Here is a 24780-nt window from a genome sequence, read left to right on the forward strand (position 1 = left end):
CAAATATCTCCATATTCCTAATGGTGCATTTTGATGAACATAAATTTTTATATTAATGAAGTCTAATTTATTCTTTTCCCTTATGGTTAGTGCTTTTTAAAAATTGAAGTCTAATTGACACATAGCATTATATTAGTTTCAGGTGTACAACATAATGATTTGATATTTGTATATGTTGTGCAATCACCACAATATCTCATTAACATCTGTCACCATACATAGTTACAAAATATTTTCTTTCTCGTGATGAGAATGCTTTAGATATACTCTCTTAGCAACTTTCAAGTATAAAATACAGTATGATTAACTATATCACCATGCTGTATATTACATCCCCATGATTTATTTATTTTATAACTGGAAGTTTGTACCTTTTGACCCCCCTTACCTATTACACTTCCCCCCACTTCCCACCTCTGGCAGCCACCAATCTCTTTTCTGTATCTATGAGTTCTGTTTTTTTGTGTTTTCTTTTTTTAGATTCCACATGCAAGTGAGGTCATATGGTATTTGTCGTTCTCTGTCTGACTTATTTCATTTACCATAATGCCTTCAAGAGCCATCCATGTTGTCACAAATGGCAAAAATTTTTTTTTTATTGCTGTATAATAGTCTATTGTATATGTGTATCATCACCTCTTCTTTATCCATTCATCCATCAGTGGACACTTAGCTTGCTTCCATGAACATGAGGGTGCATATATCTTTTCAAGTTAGTGTTTTTGTTTTTTCGGGATAAATGCCCAGAAGTGGAATTGCTGGAATGGTGGTGCTTTTTTTGTGCTATTTAAGACATCTTTATCTCCCACAAAATTGTGACGATAACCTCATATTATTTTTAGAAATTTTATTATTTTATCTTTTAAATTTAGATCTACAGTCTATCAGGAATTGAGGTTTATGTATGAGGTGAGGTAAGAGTCAAGATTTTTTTCTTCCTTTTAATATATAGACATTCAGTTAACTTAGCACTTTTATTGAAAAGACAATCCATTCCTGTGTGCACTGCAGAGGAGGGGAGATCCAGTCCTGACTTCACAGGAAGTAGATGGGCCTTAAATAGTAGTTATGTCCCAGAGAGGAGTTAAATTTAGTACAGCATGGGTAATCTGCCAGTTAATGAGGAGGATATCATAGAACTACTTTGCTTTCTCCTTCCTCTTATTTTTTTTAACTTTTTTTAGAAATAATTTCTTATACATATAAATTTTGTAGAAAGAGTACATAGAGCTCCCAGGTACCCATCACTCAGAAATGGTTAACATTTCTGAACCTTTTGAGAATAAGTTATGGACATGGTGTCCCATTACCCATTATTTCTTAAGTACACAGACACTGTCCTATCAGGAAGTTAACATCGATCTGGTATCACCGTGTAATCCGCAGACTCCAGTCACACTTCACTGATGGTCCCAGTTATGTCCTTTGTAAGACCAGCATCTAATCAGGGTCATGGGCTTACTGTTTCTCTTCCTTCCACTTCAGTCTGAAACAGTTCCTCAGTCTTTCTTGTTTTTTATGACCTTGACATTTCTACACATCATTTGTAGAATGCCCCTCACTGGAGTTTGTCTGGTGTTTCCTCATGATTTATGCATTTTTAGCATGAATATCACAGAAGTGACCTGGGCTCATATCAGTGTTTCATATCAGGAGACACACGATACTGATTTGTCCCATTAGTGATGTCTTTTGTTTCTTGGTGGAGAGTTATGTCTGCCAGGCTTCTGTATTGTAAAGTTAATTAATTTTAAGTATGTTTTATTATTAAATAGTATAATTAAGAAATATTTTTTACAATAAATTTATTTATTGTTTATTTTTGGCTGTGCTGGGTCTTTGTTGCTGCACACGGGCTTTCTCTAGTTGCGGTGAGCGGGGGCTACTCTTCGTTGCGGTGCACGGGCTTCTCATTGCGGTGGCTTCTCTTGTTGCAGAGCATGGGCTCTAGGCACACGGGCTCAGTAGTTGTGGCTCGCGGGCTCTAGAGCGCAGGCTCAGTAGTTGTGGCGAATGGGCTTAGTTGCTCTGAGGCGTGTGGGATCTTCCCGGACCAGGGCTTGAACCCCTGTCCCCTGCATTGGCAGGCAGATTCTTAACCACTGTGCCACCAGAGAAGTCCCGAACAATTATTTTTTGAGGAGGTACTTTGAGACTATATAAACATTCTGTTCCTTATCCAACTTTCTTTCACCTACATGAAAGACTGATGATTGATGATTCTTGTCTGAATCCATGACTACTCTGAAGGTTGCCAAAGGGTGATTTTTAATTCCGTATTCTTTTTTGATTTATTAGTTGGCATTCTACCCAAGAGCTTTCTTGTCCCCGTCATTTTTTTTGTTTGTTTATTTATATCACTATAGACTCTTGGATTTCTGTTATACGTACAGGTTTAGGATCTACAATTGTCATTATTTATTTTGATGCTCAAATTGTCCCAGATTTGGCCAGAGGTATGACCCCTTCAAGTTGACTCCTGTGTCCTTCAGATAATTTCCTCATCATTCTTTGGGCATTTCTTTCTGGCACGATAAGATGTTCCTAGGTCATCTTGTGTTTTCCCTGCCCTGGCTCCAGTCATTTCTCCAAGAGCCCTGATTTATTGATTAATCAATTCATTCTTTCAACAAATATTTATTGAGTGACTACTATGTTCCAGGGACTTTTCTAACTTCCTAAAAAGTTGTTTCTTTAAGTGTTAGTAATACGTTGCTCCTTGAAAACTAGTTGTGGCATCTTTTTTTAATCTGTCACATGATAGGAATCCACAATTGTTGTTATATACGTTTGTATATCTAATTAATTAGTCTTTTTTTATCATTGGTAAATGTAGAAATTTCCTTTAATGTATCTAAAAACCACTAAAAACTGATTATGTGTTTACAGTGTCAACTCTATAGCCATAAAATACATGAGGATTCCTATGTAATGATTATCTTTATGCAACCTGGGTCTAACCGTCACGTGTTGAAAACAATGGTACTTAGCATTTCCTAGAGACAGCTCATAGTTTGAAGTTATTCTTTAAATGTTTTCTGTGAGAGCATTATTATGTAAGTAATGAGAGGTATGCACATGTGGAGATGTCAGTCTCATTCTGTAGGAGACAGATGGAGTACTTCGCTCAAAGGAGTTGAAATCTTTTCTTGTGGTTTGTGCTTTTCTGCTTCTCTTCTACTCTCCTTCACAACACCAGTTTCTGGCATTTCTATGAAGAAAATGTACTGTAGCCTTACTTTCAAATGAGGAATTTGTATGAGATTATTTCTTTCTTTAAATAATATGAATATAGTACTTTTACCTAGTTTAAAATACAATTTTGGTGTGGGTGGCAGACATAGTATATCCTACCAGTACATTAAAATCATATCACTGGTCATTTTCAAACACATTAGTTTCCTGTTTATTGCCATACTTAAAGGATGAGGTCTTTCAAGCTTTTTTTTTTCTTTTCTAGTTTTCCCATTTGAACTTTATGCTATTTGTGTCTGTATGATTGTTGCAAAGTAGAATTCGTAATGGCATAAATTGTACAACTGATTAATCTGTTAATTATTAAACTGAAATCTTTATGGAATAAGAAAAATTTAAACTTCTAAAGGCGTAGATGGCTCTTTGGTGTTAAAAATTATCTTTGGAGAACTGTTAGGCAGTTTTAACTTTATTGTTAAACATGAACCTACCCTCTGACCTAGCAATTCCACTGCTAGGTGTATACCCAAGAGAAAAGAGTGTATATGTCTGCTGAGAGACTTAACTGAAGAGTGTTTGAGGTGGCTTGATACTTAATAGCCTCAAACTGAAAACAACCCAGATGTCCCATCAAGGGCAGATTAGATAAACTGAGTGGAATGCTTTTCAGTGGTAAAGTTTGAAAGTGATATTCAACAAAGCATTATGTTGAGTGAAAGAAGCAAGACAAACTAATACATATTTAGATTTGAAGAATAGGCACAGCTAATCTATGATGACAGAAGTCAGAATGGATAACATGGGGAGGTGGGTATTGACTGGGTATTTCTGGGTGATGGAAATGTTCAGCTCTTGATCTGAATGGTGGTTGTATGAGTGTTACATGTATAATAACTCATGGAGCTGTATGCTTAAGGTTTGTGCATTTTACTTATCCCTCGGTAAAATGCTATAAGAAACAAAGAAAGAATCCCTTTGTGCTTGACTTACTCTTCCTCTGCCCTGAGTATATGTGTTAAATTTGGAGTTTGGACTAATTCGACTTACTATTTAACATGTTAGCTTTTCTTTGCTGTTTTTCTTATCCTTATCTTTTTCTTTTCTGCTTTCTCCTTTGTCCTCCCGCCTCCTTTATTTTTTCCTTTTTCTTGACCTTGGTTTAGTTCCTGTTCTTATTATGCTCTTCAGTGGTTTCATGTGAATTCTTTAGAAATGAGACATAAAATGAGCAGCTTATGACTCTTGACGGCTTGCTTATGACCTAGCAGCCAGTTGTGCATTTGTGTCAGGCTCCACCACCCCTCAGCTAGTACTTTGTGCCCCAGTTTCTCTGCTGCAGTAAGTGGATCCACTTTTGTTCATGATGAAGGGGAGTCTTAAATGTATGGTGCAAAAGGCATAATTCAAATGAAATAATACAGAATTTACATTAGAAATAAATTTTACTCTCTATAAAAGCTTTAGATTCATTTTTGTCATTTGTTATTTGGAACATATATATGTATATTTACTGAATAACCTTTTTTGACACTTAAAATAACTTGACATAATAACTGTACATTGTGTGTTATATTTTATGGGATTTTTCAAACTTTTACAAAAATAGAAAAAATAAGCTCTTGAACATCCCTGTACTTGTTTTCAGGCACAACAGTTACTCACACATCCCATCTTGTTTCCCATCTCTCTGTCCTCTGAATTATTTTGAAACAAATCTCAGATATATCACTTCATCCATAAATGCTTCAGCATGTATCTTTTAAGATTATCCACAGAAAGCATTACTTGTATTTACTATTTTGTCCTGTTGTTGGTTATAGAAAAAACTCAAAATTTATTTTCATTAGATAAGTCCAAGAGTTACTGATGACCCTGTACATATTGCTAATTCTAGTTGCTTGATAACCAAAATATGACTTAAAATATTCACAGATGATAATGCTTTTAATGATTAAGTAGTTGTAAGCTTTCTGGAGTAAGTAACTTTGAAATTCAGTAGTTGCTTTATAATATCCAAACGAAGCCATCTATGAATCTTCTGTTTTCCTTGTTTTGAAACAGTGGGACTATAAAGTTGAATTTTTGGTCATTAATGTACAGAAAATGTTGCAACAACCCCAAAGAGACTTCACTGTTTATGTAGCTTTTTTATGCACCCCCTTAGAAAATCAGGCAGAAGGGCATCCACTGCCACCTTCTTCCATGGTAATTATATGTAAAATAAATATGGACTGCATGATTTATTATGGAAATATTTCACTTGTGTGCCTTTAATATTTCTTTTAAACAGGTAGTATAACACCAACTGTGGAACTGAATGGGCTTGCTATGAAAAGGGGAGAGCCTGCCATCTACAGGCCGTTAGATCCAAAGCCTTTCCCAAATTATAGAGCTAATTACAACTTTCGGGGCATGTACAATCAGAGGTTTGTATGTCTTCTTTGGTTTTGTTCTTATTTATTATTTTACGCATATTGTGAAAGTTTCTGAAACTCAAAAGGTATTTTTGTTGTAAGGAAAATTCACTTGGGGCATTTTGCATGGAATTTAGATATATCAAGCTTATCAGGAATACTTAAAGTAATAAGTAAAGAAAATTAACTTTTTCAGGAGCTGGTTGTTGCTGAGTCATGAGAGCCCCGTGTTTGCTGCACGCAGGACCATGTTTTAAAATCATTCCACAGTGTGGTGTGGGCTTTCCAGTTATCTTGCTCATTTAGGCACCAAGCAGATGCTTAGCTTAATTAGTGCTTTTCTCAGTTTGTCCGAATACATTGCAAATATGACCGTTTATAACTTACAGGAAAGTTGTTAGAAGGATTTACTAAGTATTTCTGCACATTGAATAATTTTGTGATAGTTATAAGTGTAACAGAATTTTCTTTTGCAAGCATGGCAGAATTCTTTTAAAAAGTTCAGGTTTTTTTTTCCTGATCATTTATAAAAGTCATGTAACTCGTTGAGAATGTGGAAAATGCAGAAAGTTAAAAATACAAATAATTTGCAATCCCAGAATTAAACACCTTTAATATTTTGTTGTACTTTACATTCTTTTTATTCTTTGCATATAAATATATTTAACCAAATTGAAATTATCCTTTATATGCAATTTCTGTATTACTTTATGGAGGTATAATATATGAACAGTAAAATGCACAGATCTTAAATGTACATCTTGATGACTTTATTTTATTATTTTATTTATGTATATATGTATTTATAGTTTATTTGATGACTTTTTTACATATTTATATCCTCGTGTGATCACCACCCCATCAAACTCCAGAACATTTGCATCACCCTGAGAGTTTCCTCACACTTATTTGCACTTGCTACACCTCCTCCCAGAAGTAACCGCTGTTCTATCACCATAGGTTAGTTTTGCCTGCCCTTGAACTTCTATAAATAGACTCATACAGTATTTATTCTTTTGTGTCTGGCTTTTTTCACTTCATATAATGGTTTTCTTGTTTTGTTTGTTTTTGTTTTTTGATTTTTTGAGATTCATCCATGTTGCTTGTACCTAGGTTCTGCCAGTTTTTATTGCTGAATAATGTTTCTTTGTATGAATATATCATCATTTGTTCATTTTGAATATGCAGTATTGTGCCCTCTTTTTACTTAATACAGATATCATTTTTCATATCTTTAAGTAGCCTTTGAAAAATATTTTTGATGGTTATATAATGCTTCATATGGCTAGGGTATACTTTACCAGTATTTAAACAGGTATAAACAATGAATACTTGATAAGTATATAAAAAAATACCTGTTTTTGATCGTCTAGATTGTTCCTCCCCTTTTTTTGACAATTATAAATAATGTTGCAGTAAAAATTCTTCATATACAAGTTTTTGTTCACAACACTGATTATTTCCTTAAGATATATTACTATAAGGGGAATATTGGGTTAAAAAGAGTAATGTTTTGATATTACCCGATTACATTAAAGCTTATACTAATTTCTTATAGTATGTTTTGTACTATTCTGACAACATTGAGTTTAAAACACATTGTCTTGTTTGATAGTTAAAAAGTGGTATGTTTAAATTTTTTTGGTTTTATTGATAACTTATGAAGCTCAACAGTTTTTCAAATTATTAGTTACTTGTCCATTTTGATTTGTTTATTTTAATTTGCTAATTTTTATTGCATTGCTTGATCAGTCTTCAAATGTTTATGTGTTGAGGGTATTAGCATTAAGTCTATTCTATTGTTTGATTTTCCTGCTTTTAAAAAATTGGCTTTTAGTTTTGTGTTTGTTTTTAACGTACTACAGTTTTAAATGTTATATGGTCTAATCTATTAAATTTTTTGGTGTGATTTCTCCCACTGCTTCTACGCCTAAGCAGTTCTTTCTCATGTGTGATCAGCTATTTGCTGATGCTTAAAAAAATTTTCTTTTTAATTGAGGCATAATTGACATATAACATTGTGTAAGTTTAAGGTATACAATATATTGATTTGATGCATTTATATCGCAGTAGGATTGCCATTGTAGTGTTAGCTGATAAGCTCTGTCCAGTCACATATCATTTCTTTTAGTGTTGGGATGCTGATGCTTTTAAAATCATTTTGTATATTTACTGACCAATTATTACAGTTCAGATATGAGGAGAAGTTACTTGTCTAATCAACAGACAATCTAATACTTTTTGGAGTCTTGCTTGGTAGTGGAAAAATTGCCATTTAAGATCTAGTCCTATTCAAATTGTAAATGGTTCATTTAAATATTGTTCAAGTTCTCTAAGAAAAACTTCTGCCTCTCCCTGCTTCCTCCCCAGTGTGTCTGGGGGGAATTTTCTGTATTGCCCTGGTGGGAAGGGAGGGTGCGGGCTCCTCTGGTCTTTGTGGTAGTGTCTCTTGTCCACCAGGTAGCTGATAGCTCTCTTGCCTGCCCTGCTGAAACCTGCAGTTGGTGACTTGCAGTCCATCTTTTCCCCCCGGTAACGCTGTCAGAGAGTATTTACCATCTTCCCCTTGCTGTCTTGGCCTAAACTCTTATCTCTCCTCGGCTCCTTTGGTTGTTGTTCCATTCTCATCCTCTTCTGTCTAACTCTGGAACATCCACTGGCAGGCTTACCAGCTCTCAACTTGGTGTCCACCCTGCATGGGAGGCAAGAGGGACACACTGTTTCTCTTAGAGTTGCTTTACTTTACTCTTTTTTCTGTTACATAACCACTGTCTTTCTCATCAGTCTGAGGTTACCTAATATAAATAAAACTATTTGCCTACTTGAGTACAACAGATAGGTTTGATCACCTGAGATAGGAACACCTTGTCTGTCTTATACTTGAAAGATATTTTACTTTTAATGTACTATAATGAAGAGTCATGAGGATATTATATTTAAATGCTTATTGTATTTTGATATCTGTAGTCCGTTATTTGAAGTAAAGTTTTGATTAGTGAACTTATTATTTTTAAATGAAAGAAATCTAGTGCTAAAACAATGAAAAATCAGACAGTAATCTCTGTCCTGGGTAAGGTGACAATATTGATGAAGACCTAAAGGAAAAGAGGGAATAAGCAGTGTGGATGTCGTGAGAGAGGGGAGAACCTTCAGGCAGAAGAGACAGCAGCGCAAAGCCCCTGAAGTAGGCGTGTGCCTGGCGCGTTGATGCCGCCACCAGGATGCCAGTGTGGCTGGAACAGAGTCGACCTGGGGGAGAGGAGTTGGGATGTGAGAATGTGACAGGGGTCTGGTGGTTTGGTTTGATTTTTTTTTTTTTTTTCTGTTTTAGATTTTCTGTTAAGATTGTTGTCATTTTTCCTTTGTTGGCAATTTCTAGTTTCAGGATCTGATTCCATGGATGTCATGAGGGCTGCAAGAATTTTTTAATGACTTCTCTAGAGGGTTGTACCTTAGGCCATTCCCATTTAATGGATCAAGTGGACCTTTTCTTCAGATTTTTGGAGGGTCTTTAGAATTTTCTGTAGATCACAAAGGGTAAAAAGAAAATAAGGAAGTACTGGTAAGCTGCCAAACCATGTTTCAACTTAAAAGCTCTCTGCTCACAAAAGGTCAAACCTACCCATTACTCATTAGGCTGTTAAAATTATGGTTTCACATATGACCTTAATTTGCAGGTGGCAACACCTGAATACCTTACAGGGAATTTGGAGCCAAAGGTCAGAGGAGACGCTCTTCTTGTCAGACTCCAAATGAAGCAGTAGCTTCTTAATAAGGCAGAGACTGAAAGGTTAAGAAGCCTAGGAAACAAGTGTCACTTAGAGGGATTTTTGAAAAGGTCTTTTCATTTTCCATTTAAAATAATATCAATTAATTAGATATTACCCATGCTGTCTTTTAATCTGTTCTTTTCTGATGAGGTTTCTCCACTTGAACTTATTCAAAGGCCTAAGGAGGAACTCATAAAAAGGTCTCCCTCCACCCCATTTTGTGATGGCTGGAGAAAAAAGATTTGTCCATGAGCAAACTCTGTGGATACAACTCGAATTCTAAAATACCTGTGTCTCCCTTTGCTGCACCCAAGATGTTTGAAAATGAATACGTCCAGAAATCTTTTTCTTTCTCATTTGGGGCACTGTTCACTAATGACAGAGTACAAGATGTAAAGATTGGAGAACAATTTTATGCTTTTGTTCTCCCATCTTTGTTATAAAAACTTACATACATTATCTCAAGGAGTAGAAGGGCTGAAATCAGGCCTCCAACAAATAATTTATCAATTTTTTTGTATTCACAGATTAAAAAAAGCATTATTGCTTGGCTAATGGCCAGAAAGCCCTCTGATCTACAGATGCAGATTGCCAAAGGGCCACAACTCAAACTATATTATATCAGAATGGGAATTTCCGCTGTATGTAACTGGGAGGTCTCTTGGGGAAGTCTTCAGGCATGGTTGATGCAGAGCTTTAGTGTTGTTTTTCCTCATTTTCTGTTTCTCTCTTTCTAGCTCTTGTCTCATTTTTCCTGTGCTTGACTTTATTTTCAAAGACACTCTCTTCCATTTGCTGTACCTTATACGCTACATCGTCCTTAGACTTGTAGTACTAGAGGAGAAACACATTTTTGATTTTGTATTTGGATAGTTCTTAGAAAACTTCCGAGTAGCCTGTTGATCCCAGAATTTGGGGATCCCAGAATTCATTCAGACCAGATTTGGGATGAGGGGATACTTTAATTGGCTAAGCTTGGGTTTGTGCCCAGCCTGGAGAAACAGGGTTTAGTCCCATCCAAACTGCTCTGCAGAGCACAATTATTTTATAGGGTGGTTCCCTAAAGGCAAAGATTCAGAGGGAAAATCACTTCCATTACAGTCAGAACATTTGGTTCAAATCCTGGTTCTGATGCTTTCGGTTATGTGATCTCGGACAAGACCCTGGACCTCCCTTAGTTTCCTCATTTGCTAACTAGAGATAATAATACCAAATGAAAGGACTTTAGCAAGATTGCACTCATTCAGCAAACATTTACCTAATGCCTACTCTTTGCCATGTGTTGTGTTAGAGTAGATACTTTGATGAAAGACAATCTGATAGACTCTAGTCTGCTAGAAGAGGAAGACAATGAAAAGAAACTAACACAGTGATAGATGTGTCCATTGAATGCTATGGAAACATTGAGAACAAGCACAGCACTCAGTTTGGGGAATTAAAGAAGCCTCCAGAAGGAATTGACACCTGAACTGAATCTTCAAGGTTAATGAGGCATAAGCCAGGTGAAGAAGGTAAGAAAAAGCAATCTAGATTTTGGGAACAATGGCAGGGAATCCTGAGAAGTTTAGTTCGTTCATGGACTTGCAGGCAGTTTGGTTTGAGTGGAATGAAAAGGCTGAAGTTCAGGCAGGTCGATAATGTGGATGTCCTCAAGTGGCATGCCAAGAGGTTTAGATTTTATCCTGAAGGTGATTGGGAGCCTTCGAAGGATTTTAAGCTGAGGGATAAAATAATTGTATATCTGTTTTAGGAATATTGCTTTCACAGTATGTGGAAAATCATTTGGATAGGCTTAAAATTCAAGGGAGAAAGATGTATTACAAGGATGCTGTAATTCAGGCTTAATGTGATGAGAGCCTGGAATAGTGGGGATGGAGAGGAGGGGACAGTGTCTAGATATTTAGGAGGTAGACTTGGGGATTGATTTAAAAAAATTTTTTTATAGTTAATTTTTATTGGAGTATAGTTGATTTATAATGTTATGTTTCTGCTGTACAGCAAAGTAAATCAGTTATACATATACATATATACACTCTTTTTTAGATTCTGTTCCCATATACGTCATTATAGTGTATTGAGTAGAGTTCCCTGTGCTATTGTTATCTATTTTATATATAGTAGTGTGTATGTGTCAATCCCAATCTCCCAGTTTATCCCTCACACCCCCCCCTTCCCCTTGGTAACCATAAATTTCTGTGACTCTTCTGTTTTTTTTTTTTTAAATTTTTATTTACTTATTTATTTATTTATTTATTTATTATGGCTGTGTTGGGTCTTCGTTTCTGTGCGAGGGCTTTCTCTAGTTGTGGCAAGTGGGGGCCACTCTTCATTGCGGTGCACGGGCCTCTCACTATCGCAGCCTCTCTTGTTGCGGAGCACAAGCTCCAGATGCGCAGGCTCAGTATTTGTGGCTCACGGGCCCAGCTGCTCCGCGGCATGTGGGATCTTCCCAGACCAGGGCTCGAACCCGTGTCCCCTACATTGGCAGGCGGATTCTCAACCACTGCGCCACCAGGGAAGCCCCGACTCTTCTGTTTTGTAAATAGGTTCATTTGTAGGCATTGGTTGATAGAGGGTATTAAGGATGACTTTCACATATCTGGGTCACTGGTAATAGTGTTCACAATGAGAGGAGTTGGAGTAGATCTCTGGAAAGATGAGGGATTTGGTTTTGACTGTGTTGAGTTTAAATTGCCTGTGAGATATTTAGGAGGAGTCCATTTTATCATTCTTTAAAGCCTCACTGAAGGGCATTCGAAGATTATCTTTGGCTTTGAGGGTTTCTTGGAGGTACTTATGGGAGGAGGAACTTTAGGGTCTAGAGCTTTCAGAACAGGGATGTGTAATGTACCTTGGAGAAAATGGCATTGTTTAGGATATAACCTAAGTTTGAGTGACACATCTATTCTTCATTCATCTAGTATTTATACTTCTTTCCCAAAAGGATTTGGTTATATTAGATGCCATCATTCAATCTGGAACAATTTCATGGCATGCACCCATGCCAAGTGTCCCTTGTCCTCCGGTATGGTTGGTGTGTTTTATGTCAAAACAGTATTTGGTTGCCTTTGGCTAATGTGCCCAGTTCCTGGTCCAGTCACTTGTAGCTAGGTTAGTAAAGTAGTTTTCTCTTACCATGTGTAGTATGAGTCATAGCAAGTTAAATAAGGAAAGCATTTGAACTGTTTTGCCAAAAAGTTAATTGTTCTTATAGGCAGATCCAGGTACCTACTTGAGGCGTCATAGTCTCTTCCCCCCACCCCCAATTCCGCTGGTTAATAAATAAGCCTATGAGACTTGGAACTTGATGGACAGCTATGGCTATTAGTAGACATTTGATAGGTGAAAAGTTTTCTGAAGTATCTGAACTGATTTTATTTCAATATGTTAATTATCAGTAAAACTAGAAATAGCCAAGATTTTAATTTACGAAGTAGCTTATTATATTTCAAAGTGTATGTTGTATAGGCTGATGCCTAGCTGCTAATTATCATGTTGGTGTGCCATTTGCTTTGCGCTTGTTCGAACTATCAACCTAAGTCTTCTTCACCGGTTTGTAACGCCCTTTCAAACGCATGTTGCAAACAGCTGAGAAACTTTGAATGTATTTGTAGCAATATCACGTATAGAGCTACAATTTTGCTTTCCACCACAAGATGGTGCTTGTGTACTGTTAAAACAGCATACAGACTGCGCATGTTCACTTTGGTTAGTACTCCAAGGTCTGTGTTTAATTGATTAGTGAGAGGTTAAATCATATGAAATCACCAGTATTTGACCTTTCTTTGACCTGTAAATATTCCAGTTTCATGTGGTTCAACCTAATAGGAAAAATTCAGCCAAGTACACAACTCTAAAGCCTCTTGGATAAGTGAAATAAATATGAAGTGGTGAAAATCAGGAATCCATTCTATATAAAATTTTACCTTCTGTGTATTACATTCTCGGTTTGGGGAATATATTCTTTCTCTTTAATCATATGCTTTATTCATGGAATGTATGTTGGAACTTTTCAAGATGATACTTTTTTTTTTTATATAAATTTATTTATTTTATCTGTTCATTCTTGGCTGCACTGGGTCTTCACCGGTGCTCGCGGGCCCTCTCTAGTTGCAGCAAGTGGGGGCCGCTCTTCGTTGCAGTGCGCGTGCCTCCCATTGCGGTGGCCCCTCTCGCTGCAGAGCACAGGCTCCAGGCACGCAGGCCTCTGCAGTTGTGGCACGTGGGCTCAGTAGTTGTGGCTCGCAGGCTCCAGAGCGCAGGCTCAGCAGCCGTGGCACACAGGCCCAGCTGCTCCGCGGCATGTGGGATCCTCCCGGACCAGGGCTCGAACCCACGTCCCCTGCATTAGCAGGTGGGCTCCCAATCACTGCGCCACCAGGGAAGCCCAAAATGATACTTCTTTTAAAAACGATATTTCTTCATGAGGATATCACTGTATAGAATAGATGTAGAACTGAAGGACTACAAGACAAAACTTTTAATATTTCCTCATATTTTTACACAGAATTATATTAATTAAATTAAGAATGTTTTCCATTTGGGGGAAATAAGTCTAAACCCATAATAGAGAAACACTGAAATATATTGTCTTTTAAAACTCTCATAAGCCAGAGAAGAGAATTTGAATAAGTTACCAAAGCAAAGATGAGGGAGAATGAACTGGAATTCAATGAAGCCAGGAATCAGAGAGCCAGGGAGATGATTTCAAGGTAAAGGAAGGATTATTCTGGGTCAGAAGATCTTGTCTTAGGCAGGCTGTGTTTAAAATTAAGAACAGGAACTAGTAACTGAAAGAAAAAAAAAAAAAAGGAACTAGTGGGCATTGTAACCCTTTAAAACAAAATTCACTGCTTGGTTAGACCAGATGTGACACTCTTCATTTCATGAAATAGAAATATAGTTTTTTTCTTTGAAGTATACTATGAAGAGGGTCCCCCAACATATGTTTCCCCCAAATATTAGATAAAAATCAAATTATTAAAGAAAACATTTTGGAGGCTTATGTTTCTGGCTGTAATGAAATAACTAGGACTAGATTTACCTTCTCACCATAAACATCTAGAAAACTTGGGTAAGGTTTTTACATTATACATGAACTGATACAGTGTGATGTGAAGAGAAGTTGTGGTAAGTTAAAGATGTATACTGATGCATAGCAAAAAAAAAAAAAGAATAGCTAAGAATACAATAGTGGAGATAAAATGGAATCATAAAAAACTTGTAATCTAAAAGAAGGCAGAAAGAGGTAGAAAAAAGGAGTAATGAACACATGGGATAAATAGAAAACAAAGACTAATGTGATAGATTTAAACCCAGTTATGTTGATAACTATGTTAAATGTAAATGGTCTAAAACTCTATAGTTAAAAGGTAGAGAATGTCAGACTATATAAGAGAGCAGGAGAGACAACTATATGATAAGTAAAGAAATTCACCTTAAATATAAAGACACAGATTGGCTAAAAGGGTGGAAAATGATATTCTTTGCAAACATTAATCATAATAAAGCTGGAGTGGCTATATTTATATCAAAGTAGACTTCAGAACAAGAAATATTATCAGGGATAAAATTACCAATGATAAAAGGGTAAAATCATCAAGAAGCCCTAACTGTTCTAAATATACATGCACCTAGTAACAAGCTTAGAATAAGTAAACAGAAAAGCAGTAAGGCTGCTGCTATGGACTGAATTGTGTACCCCCAAAATTCATATGTTGATTCCCTATCCCCCAATGCAATGGTATTTGGAGATAGTATTTTTTTAAATTTAATTAATTAATTAGTTAATTTATTTGGTTGTGCTGGGTCTTAGTTGTAGCAGACGGGCTCCTTAGTTGTGGCATGCAGACTCTTAGTTGCGGCATGCATGTGGGATCTAGTTCCCTGGCCAGGGATTGAACCCCCTGCATTGGGAGTGCGGCGTCTTAACCACTGCGCCACCGGGGGTGTCCCTGGAGATAGGATCTTTGGGAAGTAATTAGGCTTAGATAGATTGTGAGGGTTGGGCCCTCAATGTGGAATTAGTGCCCTTATAAGAACAGACACCAGATAGCTAGCTCTCTATTCTGCTCCTCCCCTCTCCCCTTACGTGAGGACATAAGAAGTTGGATGTCTACAGGACAGGAAGAGAGCTCTTTCATCAGAAACTGACCATGCTAGCACCTAGATCTTGGACGTCTAGCCTCCACAACTGTGAGAAATTTAATTTCTGTTTAAGCCTCACAGTCTATGGTAATCTGTTATGACAGCTCAAGCTAAGACATTGATAGAATTCAATAACACTGTCATCCAGTGTTACGGAACTCTCCATTCAATAACAACAGAATATGCATTCTTTTCAAGTGCATGTGGAACATTCAGCAAGACAGGTGATATGCTGTGCTGTGAGACAATTTTCAATAAATTTAAGAGAATTGAAGTAATATAAACTATGTCATCTGACCACAGAGGGATTAAGTTAGAAATAAATATCATAAAAATATCTGGTAAGTTCTACAAATATTTGGAAATTTATCAAGACATTTCTAAATAATGCATGGGTCAAAGGAGAAATCACAAAGAATATTAGAAAAATATTTTGATCTAAATGAAGGTGTAAATGAAACATTGAAATATGTGGGTGCAGCGAAAGTAGTGGTAGGAGGGGAATGTATGTTTTTAAATGCTTACGTGAGAAAAAAAAGATCCAAAATTAATGCTTTAGGCCTCTACCTTAAGAAGCCAGAAGAAGAAAAGCACATTAAAAATCAAAATACAAAGAAGGAAATGATAAAGATAGGAGCAGAAACCAATGAAATTGGAAGTGGACAAACAATTGAAAAAAATCAGTGAAATCAACGAAATCAAAAGCTGCTTCTGGGAAAAGATTTATAAAATTGATAAGTTTCTAGCTAGACTGACAAAAGACAGAAGGTGAAGATATATTTATTACCAACATCGGAATAAAAGAAGGACTTCTACTAACATTAAAAAAATTATAGGGGAACTTTATGAATGACTTTGTTTATAAATTTGATAACTTAGATCATTGATTGGCAAACTGACCTGCAGGCTCATTGCCTGCAGTTTTATTGGAACATAGCCATGTCCACTTATTTATTTATTTATTGGCTGCACAGCTTGCAGGATCTCAGTCCCCTGACCAGGGATTGAACCCAGGACCACGGCAGTGAAAGCCCAGAATCCTAACCACTAGGCCACCAGGGCACTCTCCGTTCCCAACTCATTTTATGAGGCCAGCATTATCTTGTACCAAAACCAGACAAAAAACTTAAAAGAAAACTTTTGATCAGTATCCATCATCATCATAGATATAAAAACACTTAACAAAATATTAGCAATTTAAATTCAGCAAAATTTAAATAATTTAATACACATGATTAAATGGAATTTATCTTAGGAAAGCATTAACCATATTATAGAATAAAGGAGAAAAACCATATGAGCATCTTATTAGACACAGAAGAAGCATTTGTTGAAAGTCAGCACTCATTCTTGATACAGACTCATCACACTAGGAATGTAAGAGAACTTGCTTAATATGATAAAGGACTTCCCTAAACAACTTCTAGCTAACATTATGTTTTTTAGTGAGAGACTGAGCACTTGTAAGACGAGAACAAGGCAATGATGTACACCATTATCACTTCTATTCGACATTGTACTTGAGTTCTAGCAAGTGCAGGAAGAAGAGGAAATAAATGGGGGAAAATATTGGAAAAAGTAGAAATAAAACTGTCTTTATTTGCAAGTGACATGATCCTGTATGTAGAAAATTATAAGAAATCACAACTAAAAAGTTACTGAAATAGATGAGTTGAGCAAGATCACAGGTTGCAAGGTCAGTATACAAAAAATCAACAGTATTTCTATTTAATAGTAGTGAACAACCGGAAAATTTAAAAAGCATAAAAGCATATACTCACTGTTAAATATAACAAAGTATGTGCATAACCTGTAAACTGAAAGTGAGAAAATATTGGTCAGACAAATTAAAGAACACTTGATATTATTAAAATGCCAGTTTTCCTAAAGTTAGCATGAAGATACAATGCAATCTCAATCAAAATCCTAGCAGGGTTTTTCTTTTTTTTTTTTTTGGGTAAAATTGATAAAATAAAATTAACATTGTGTGGAGATGCAAAGGTTCTGCAGTAGCCAAAACAGTTTTGAAAAGGATGAGCAAATTTGGAGAGCTCACACTACCTGACTTCAAGATTTGCTATAAAGCTACAGTAAGTAAGACAGTGGAATATTGGCATGGGGAATGATATACCCTCATACCTAGGTATTCACGGAGGGATTAGTTCCAGAACCTCACTCCCAACCCCTGCAGACATCATAATCTGACATTGCTCAAGTCCCTTATGCAAAATGGTTTAGTATTTGCATATAATCTATGCACATTCTCTGGTATACTTTAAATCATCTCTAGATTACTTATAATACCTACTACAATGTAAGTGCTATAAAACGGTTGGCAGGGCATGTGGCAAATTCAAGTTTTACTTTTTGGAACTTTCTGGAATTTTTATTTTCTGACTATTTTCTACCCACGGTTGGTTGAATCCATGGATGCGTAACCCACAGATACGGATGGCCAACTATATAGATCATTGGAACAGAATAGAACAGAGGTTGGCAAACTATGGCCTATGGACCAAATCTGGCCTGCCTGTTTTTGTATGGCCTGCAAGCTAAGAATGCTTTTTACATTTTAAAATGGTTGAGGGAAAAATCAAAGAATGATATTTCATAACATATAAAATTTAGATGAAATTGAAATTTGCATCTGTCAGTGAAATTTTATTGGAACACAGCCGTGATCATTTGTTTATGTTTTGTCTGTAGCTGCTGTCATGCTACAGCAGCAGAGTTTGAGTAGATTTGACAGAAATTTTATGGCTTGCAGAGACCAAAATATTTACCATCTAGCCCTTTACAGAAGAAGTTTGCTGATCCCTGGAATATAGAGTCAAGAAATAAAAAACCCACATATGGTCACTTTGCTTTTTTCAAAATTAATTTCAACAAAGGTGTTAATAGGCAAAGGCTACTCTTTTCAACAACAGTGGTAAAACAGTTGCATACCCAGATGGGAAGAAATGATCCTCAACACTTACCTCACACCACAGACAAAAATTAATTAGAAATGGATCATAGATCTACATTTAAAAAGTTGGAAACTTTCTAGAAGAAAATTTTTTGTTACTTTGGATATAGGCAAAGATTTCTTAGAACACAGAGAGCACAAATCATAGAAGAAAAAGTTGAGAACTTGAACTTCATCAAAATTTAAAACTTCTAGTACCCAAAAATCACTTTTAAAAGTGAAAAAGCAGGACATATACTGGAAGAAAACATTTGCAATACTTACGTTGACAGAGGATTTGCATCCAGGACGATATAAATGAACACTTACAACTCAGTAAGACAAGTATGAACGAAATATTTGACTAGACACTTCAATGAAGAAGAGATAAGAATGGCTAATAAGCACATGAAAAGATGCTTGAAATCATTAGTTATCAGGGAAATGTGGCTTAAAACCATAGCTAAAATTTAAGAAGACTGATAATACCAAGTGACAGGGTGGGGCTACTGGAACTCTCGTATATTACTGCTGGGAATATTAATGGTACGATCATGCTGTCATGGTTTGTCACTCTCTAGTTAAACATACACTTAGCATGCCACCCAGCAATTCCACTCCTGGTATTTACCTAAGAGAAATGAAAATATGTGGCTATTCAAAGACTTGTACTTGAGTGTTTGTAGCATTTTTCTTTGTAATAGCCCTGAACTGGTCATATCCACCACCAGGTAAATGGTTAAACAAATTGTATCATAACTATGCCATGGAATACTACTCAGTAGTAACACTTCTGATTCAAGCCACAGTATGGATGAATCCCCAAAACATTATGCTGGACAAAAGAAGCCAGACACATAGGGTATATACTATAAGATTCTATTTTTGTGACATTTTAGAACAGACGAAACTAATCCATTGTGACAGAAAGGTGGGGATTTCTTCTATAAGATATCAACACTTTCTTCTGGGTGATGGAAATGTTCTATATCTTGATTTTGGTGATTGTTATATGGGTGTATGTCAGAACTCATTAATTATGAGCTTAAAGTAGTCCCATTTCATTATATGTAAAATTTATCTCAATAAAGTTGACTTAAAAATACATTTTGTAATCCACAATTTTCTTCGAAGCTAAAAATATTTCTCAGAAAGCACCTCATTTTTGCCTCTCAAGCATTTGGCTAAAACCATCGTAAATGTCTTACCAGGGGCTAAAATAATATGTACCTCATAGAGTGTTTGAGGATAAGATACGTCTGTAAATTGCTTAGCTTCTGCCTTTCCTCAGTAAACATTATTTAATTGTTAGCCGTTATTATACTGTAGGTAAAACAGTCTAGTTGCAAGTGCAGCCTCTGGAGTTGAAATGGTAGCTGTGTGGATTTGAGCAGGTTACTCAAGCATTCTGATTCTGAGTTAACTCACCTGTAAGTTGGAGAAAATAAATTATGCTTCCTCATAGTGTAGTTTTCAGGATAAAATATAACAATTCCATGACCACACATGGCCCATTGCCATAATGTTTTTAGTTCCTTAAAAATAATTTAAATAACATTGTATTTGTACCAGGACATTATTTTGAGAGATTTAAAAAATTTCACTTCTGCCCAATTAAAAAAAATTAGGCTATTTTTCTATTATTATTTCTGAGTATATACTTTAGAGAAGGGGTGACTGATTCTGTAATACAAATATGCATACTTTTGGCCTTTTGTTGGAATTTAGTTGACCTTGGAATAATACTGCCCTTGCAGCCCAGAGAGTCATTTTTCCTTTGGAAAACTACTGTGTACTTCAGCAGTTATTAACTTAGGATTTAAACACAAGCCTCAGAAAATCTGTGCCTTTTATGTAATTGTTTGCAGCGTTTTATACACATACCTCTTCTGCCTTGTCATAGCTTTATAGCCATCCATTTTACCTTTGATCTTTCAGCTTTCTCACTTTCATTCCCAAAGAATGGCTAGCCTTTGTTTTCTTGCCACTGAGTTAGTATTCAAGTACTAATAACTTGGTAATAAATTTCCCGTGATACAAGTTCAGAACTTCATACCCCTTTGTTCTGTTGTTGAAGGCAGGCAGGCAGGCCCAAGGCTCACCATTGAACTTTGGATTAGAGAGTGTTTAAAATATCTGGTATGTTTATTAAATAAAAAATATTTTCATGCCACACAAGTTTAACATTTTTAATACCCTCCCCCCCCAAAAAAACCCACAAAACAAAAGCAGAAGTAAACAAAGCCAATTCTTAAATTAAAAAAATTACTTTTTAAATTCTGGCTTGACCTTTGAGTTTTATTTAGTCGTTTTTTTAAAAAATGCTCTTGAGATCCATTTTGAGTTCTTTATACTAAAAGTTTATGCATTATTTTCCATAAAGGTGAATATAAGGAAATTAGCATCAAAAGAATAATTATATCTTTTTTTCCCCTCAAGTTTATCATGATTCTTTAGGAAAGTGCAGCCATGACTTAAATGTGATAAATGCTAAATTTATGATTTTTTTTACAAGAATTGATCTGTCTTTCTAGTCCTAAATTGGTTTTAAAAATTTAAACAATTTTTATCCTAGATTAGGGGAAATAAACCACATCCTCTATACTTTTATTTGAGACTAATTTTATTAATCTGTTGTTCAAGCTCTACAAACCAAGCACAATACTTAGTTTAGTTCCCTTTGTGTTTGAAGCAGTACTGCCTCACAAATGTCTTTTATCTTTTTGTTCACTTGAGCAAAATCTTGCTTTAGCAATGCTTATTGATTTACTTGTGTTTTAAGGAAATATCTGGGCAAAATGACAGTTCAATTTATGAAGCTCTTTTTAAAGTGGCAAGTCACAGGTAGATGAGTAGGCTTTCAGTTTTTAGAATTGTGCAAAGAAAATTTATATAGGTTGCTCATATTAGCTCTGAGAAATTTGAAAAACTCTGAACCTTTTTTTCTTTTGTTTTGGAGAGTTCCTTCATGAATTGAGAAACAGTATTATCTACCAGGTGTTTCTCCTTAATATCCAATCACTTTTTATGTATTTCCTTCAACTATTGATTTTTAGTGAAGAGTTTGTGCAGTTTTTAATGTTAATTGGATTTAGAAAGAAATTTAAATACATTTTTAATGCAAGTGCTGTGACTTTTAATAATGAGAGTTTATGTTACATGTTTATAGAAGTTTCTGTAATAATAGAATTTCTTGGAAATGGAATATTGTGTCTAATAAATTCTGGGCAAGATTTGGGTGATCATCAAAATAGGCCATGTTCCAAAGTTTGTTTCTGTGTCGGTTACTGGGAACTTAGAATGTATTTTCTCATAGAAAGATTGTAATAAATGGTGGCAAAATTCCCAAGATAGCCTATAAAATCTCATTTTAATTACAGTGAACAGTGTACCTTGTAAATATTTCTAACTTTGGCTTCCAAGGAACCTTTTCCCCTTGATGCCACATGATAAATAGCAGTGAGCCTCTTGCAAGTCTGACAATGGCAGGAGTAGAAAAGAAAGGAAGGGGTGATGGAAAGAGGGAGTTTCCTCCTCTACAGCTTTAATTTCAAATTGTTTATTAATAGAAGCAGGTTTAGTCAGCCCAAAGAAGTGCCTTAAGGTTGGGCATGCTTTAAGAGAAGGCTTTAAGACAGGAGTGGGCTAAATAACCAGATGTAGAAGCAACAGAAAGGCAACTGAAGATGAAAAAGTGATAAAGGCATTGACTTAGTCCAGGGCATTGTGGGTAAGATATGCCTTATAGCAGTAGTACGGAATCTGTTGTTCAGTGTAACATGAAGTTGTTAAGTAGTGGGGATGGTATGCTAGAACAAAAATAATTCCCATATTTTGTAGGGAAATTTCTACTTTATAAAATAAAATCCACATCATCCAAATTTGCTTTTGTACACGGGTTCTGATTTCTCCACATTCTCAACACTTGTTGTTTTCTGTTTTTTTGGTAAAAGTCATCCTAATGGGTGTGAAGTGATCCCACCAATTTTAACACCACATCTCAGTTCCTGATTCTTGTCTGGGGACATGTTTTTTCTCTGATTCATTGACACTAGGAATATATTTATTACTAGATTGATTCATTCAGTATGTCAGTGTCAATCAGTGAGAGTTCTTGAGCAGCAAGATGCTGGTGAACATGAAGATGACATCGTCTTTATCCATGAGCTTATAGCCTAGTGGGAGAGGGTAGACGATTATAATTCAGAATGGTAAATGACATGATGGTGATTACTACAGACACCTCGAAAGTATACTAGAGCGTTTTTAACTTATTTATCATCAACATCAGGAATAAGGCACACCATCTCCAAAACTATTCAGCATTGTCCTAGAGGCATTAGTCAGTGCAGTTAGAGGAGAGAGAGAGAGCAATTTAGGGGCATAAGTTTTAGAAAAAAATTGAATCAAAGAATTCAGCAAGGTAGCGTGATGTAAAATTAACATCTAGAATCAGTAGCCTTCAAATATACAAGGAATTATAGGTAGAGTATATAACGATAGAGAAAACTCCACTTATAATAACAACAAAGAAGAGAAAATACTGAGGAATAAACTTAAAAAGAAACGTGCAGAAATGCATGAGGAAAACTTTAGAGTACTCTTGAAAGACATAAAAGTAAACCTCAGTGAATGAAAAGATACTTTTGGTGTTGCATAGGCTGGCTCAACATCATAAAAGCTAGTTCAAAAAATAAAGTAAATGAAAGTACAGAGAAAGAAGTAATGAAGATTAAAACGAATGAAGTAGAGAATAGAAAAAAGTAGATCTAATTGATAAGTCAAAACTGTAATTTTTAAAATTAACAAAATAGACAAACCACTAGCTAGCTATCAAGGAGAGAAAAGGGAGAAAGCACACACACAAAAAAGAAAAGAAATGACAAGGAGGAAATCACTATTGGAACCGAGAAAAATTTCAACAGATTACAGGAGACTAGGAGACAACTTTGCAGACTTCTGTATAAATATATTTGAAAACCTAGGTGGTATAGATAACTTCCTAGGAAAATACTGTGCACCAAAGTTGGCCCATCAGAAATAGAAACCTTAAATGCATCAGTATCCATTGGAAAAAAGTAGAGAAAGTTAATAAGCCCCTAAAAAAGCAACAGGCCCATGTGGTTTCACAGGGGAATTTTATCTACCAAGTTGTCAGACCGGATAGTTTTTAATGTTATATTGACTAGATAAAGAGGAAAGTGGAATCACTGCTTTACATGTGTCCTATAGATTCTGTTATATAGTATTTTCATTATCATTTTTGTTAGTAATTCTGTAGTTCCAGTTTGTATTTTCCCTTTCTTGTTACAGTTGTTTAATAAAGGTTCAATTTCAGAGTAGAAGGGTTGTCTTCTTTTTAAAATTTAGTTACTAATTTTTAGTTTATATTGTGATTCCTGACTGTTTTTTGTAATATTTCTTTTTATAGAATCTTACTCATGCTTTCTTGAGATGTAATATAGTATCAGTGTGAATATTGCAAATGCACCTGAGAGGAAGTATAAAAGATGTGAAGTTTGATATATATATGCACATATATATGTATGTATATATAGTGTGTGTGTGTGTGTGTGTGTGTGTGTGTGTGTGTGTATCTTGTATAAGATTTTGTTGTTTAGGTCTTCTAGTATATCCTTATGTATGTTTTCCCCATTTGATCTGTGATGTACCAAGAGTGTTATGTTAAAATGTCTTAGTATTTGTGTGTCTCTACCCATGTTTCCTTACATCTCCTGTAGTCCTTGTTTCATAAAGGTTGTTGCTGCACTGTTTGGCACATTGATGTTCATATATTATTGAAAATTGAAGATTTTAGCATTAAAAGATGTCCTTTGACATTAGTGCATCTTTAGCTGACATTCTACTTTGTCTGATAACAGGAGAATAATTGCTGTTTTCTTTTTATTTCCATTAATCTAGTATGCCTTTGTCTATCCTTTTCTTTTTTAGCCTTTCTCTGTTTTTGTCATGTCTCTTGTGTATAGCATATAGTTGAATCTTGCTTTGTGAGAAAATTAAAAATCTTTTAAGCCCAAAACATATTTGACTTGAGAAACAAGACTTGTTTTGGATAATCTGATTTGGGATTGGTTGACAGTGTATACTGTTGGGTGGGTGTTTACCATAAATTAAGTGAGCTAAGTCTGCTGCTCCAAGGTTTTAGTGAAAATATATTTGAAGTGCATGATAAGATAAAAACATTTTATGAAGTAAATATTGTATCAGCAGAAGAGTATTGTAATGAACAGTATTTAAATTGTCTACCCTTTGTGAGTATACCAAATTAAAGAAGGTGCTGCTAAGT

General features: G+C 35.5%; 1 protein-coding gene across 11 annotated transcripts in view; it reads left to right on the forward strand.

Moving 5' to 3' along the window:
• Positions 1-24780, forward strand: part of STAU2 (staufen double-stranded RNA binding protein 2) — a 322172-nt gene that overhangs the window by 46383 nt on the left and 251009 nt on the right. For all 11 annotated transcript variants that reach the window (XM_057531779.1, XM_057531776.1, XM_057531771.1 and 8 more), the window contains one exon: positions 5486-5621. In XM_057531779.1, the coding sequence (XP_057387762.1) occupies positions 5486-5621 (136 nt within the window). The remainder of the gene's footprint in view (positions 1-5485; positions 5622-24780) is intronic.

Source organism: Balaenoptera acutorostrata, chromosome 17 (genome assembly GCF_949987535.1).
Source record: "Balaenoptera acutorostrata chromosome 17, mBalAcu1.1, whole genome shotgun sequence".
NCBI classification, from domain to species: Eukaryota; Metazoa; Chordata; class Mammalia; order Artiodactyla; family Balaenopteridae; genus Balaenoptera; species Balaenoptera acutorostrata.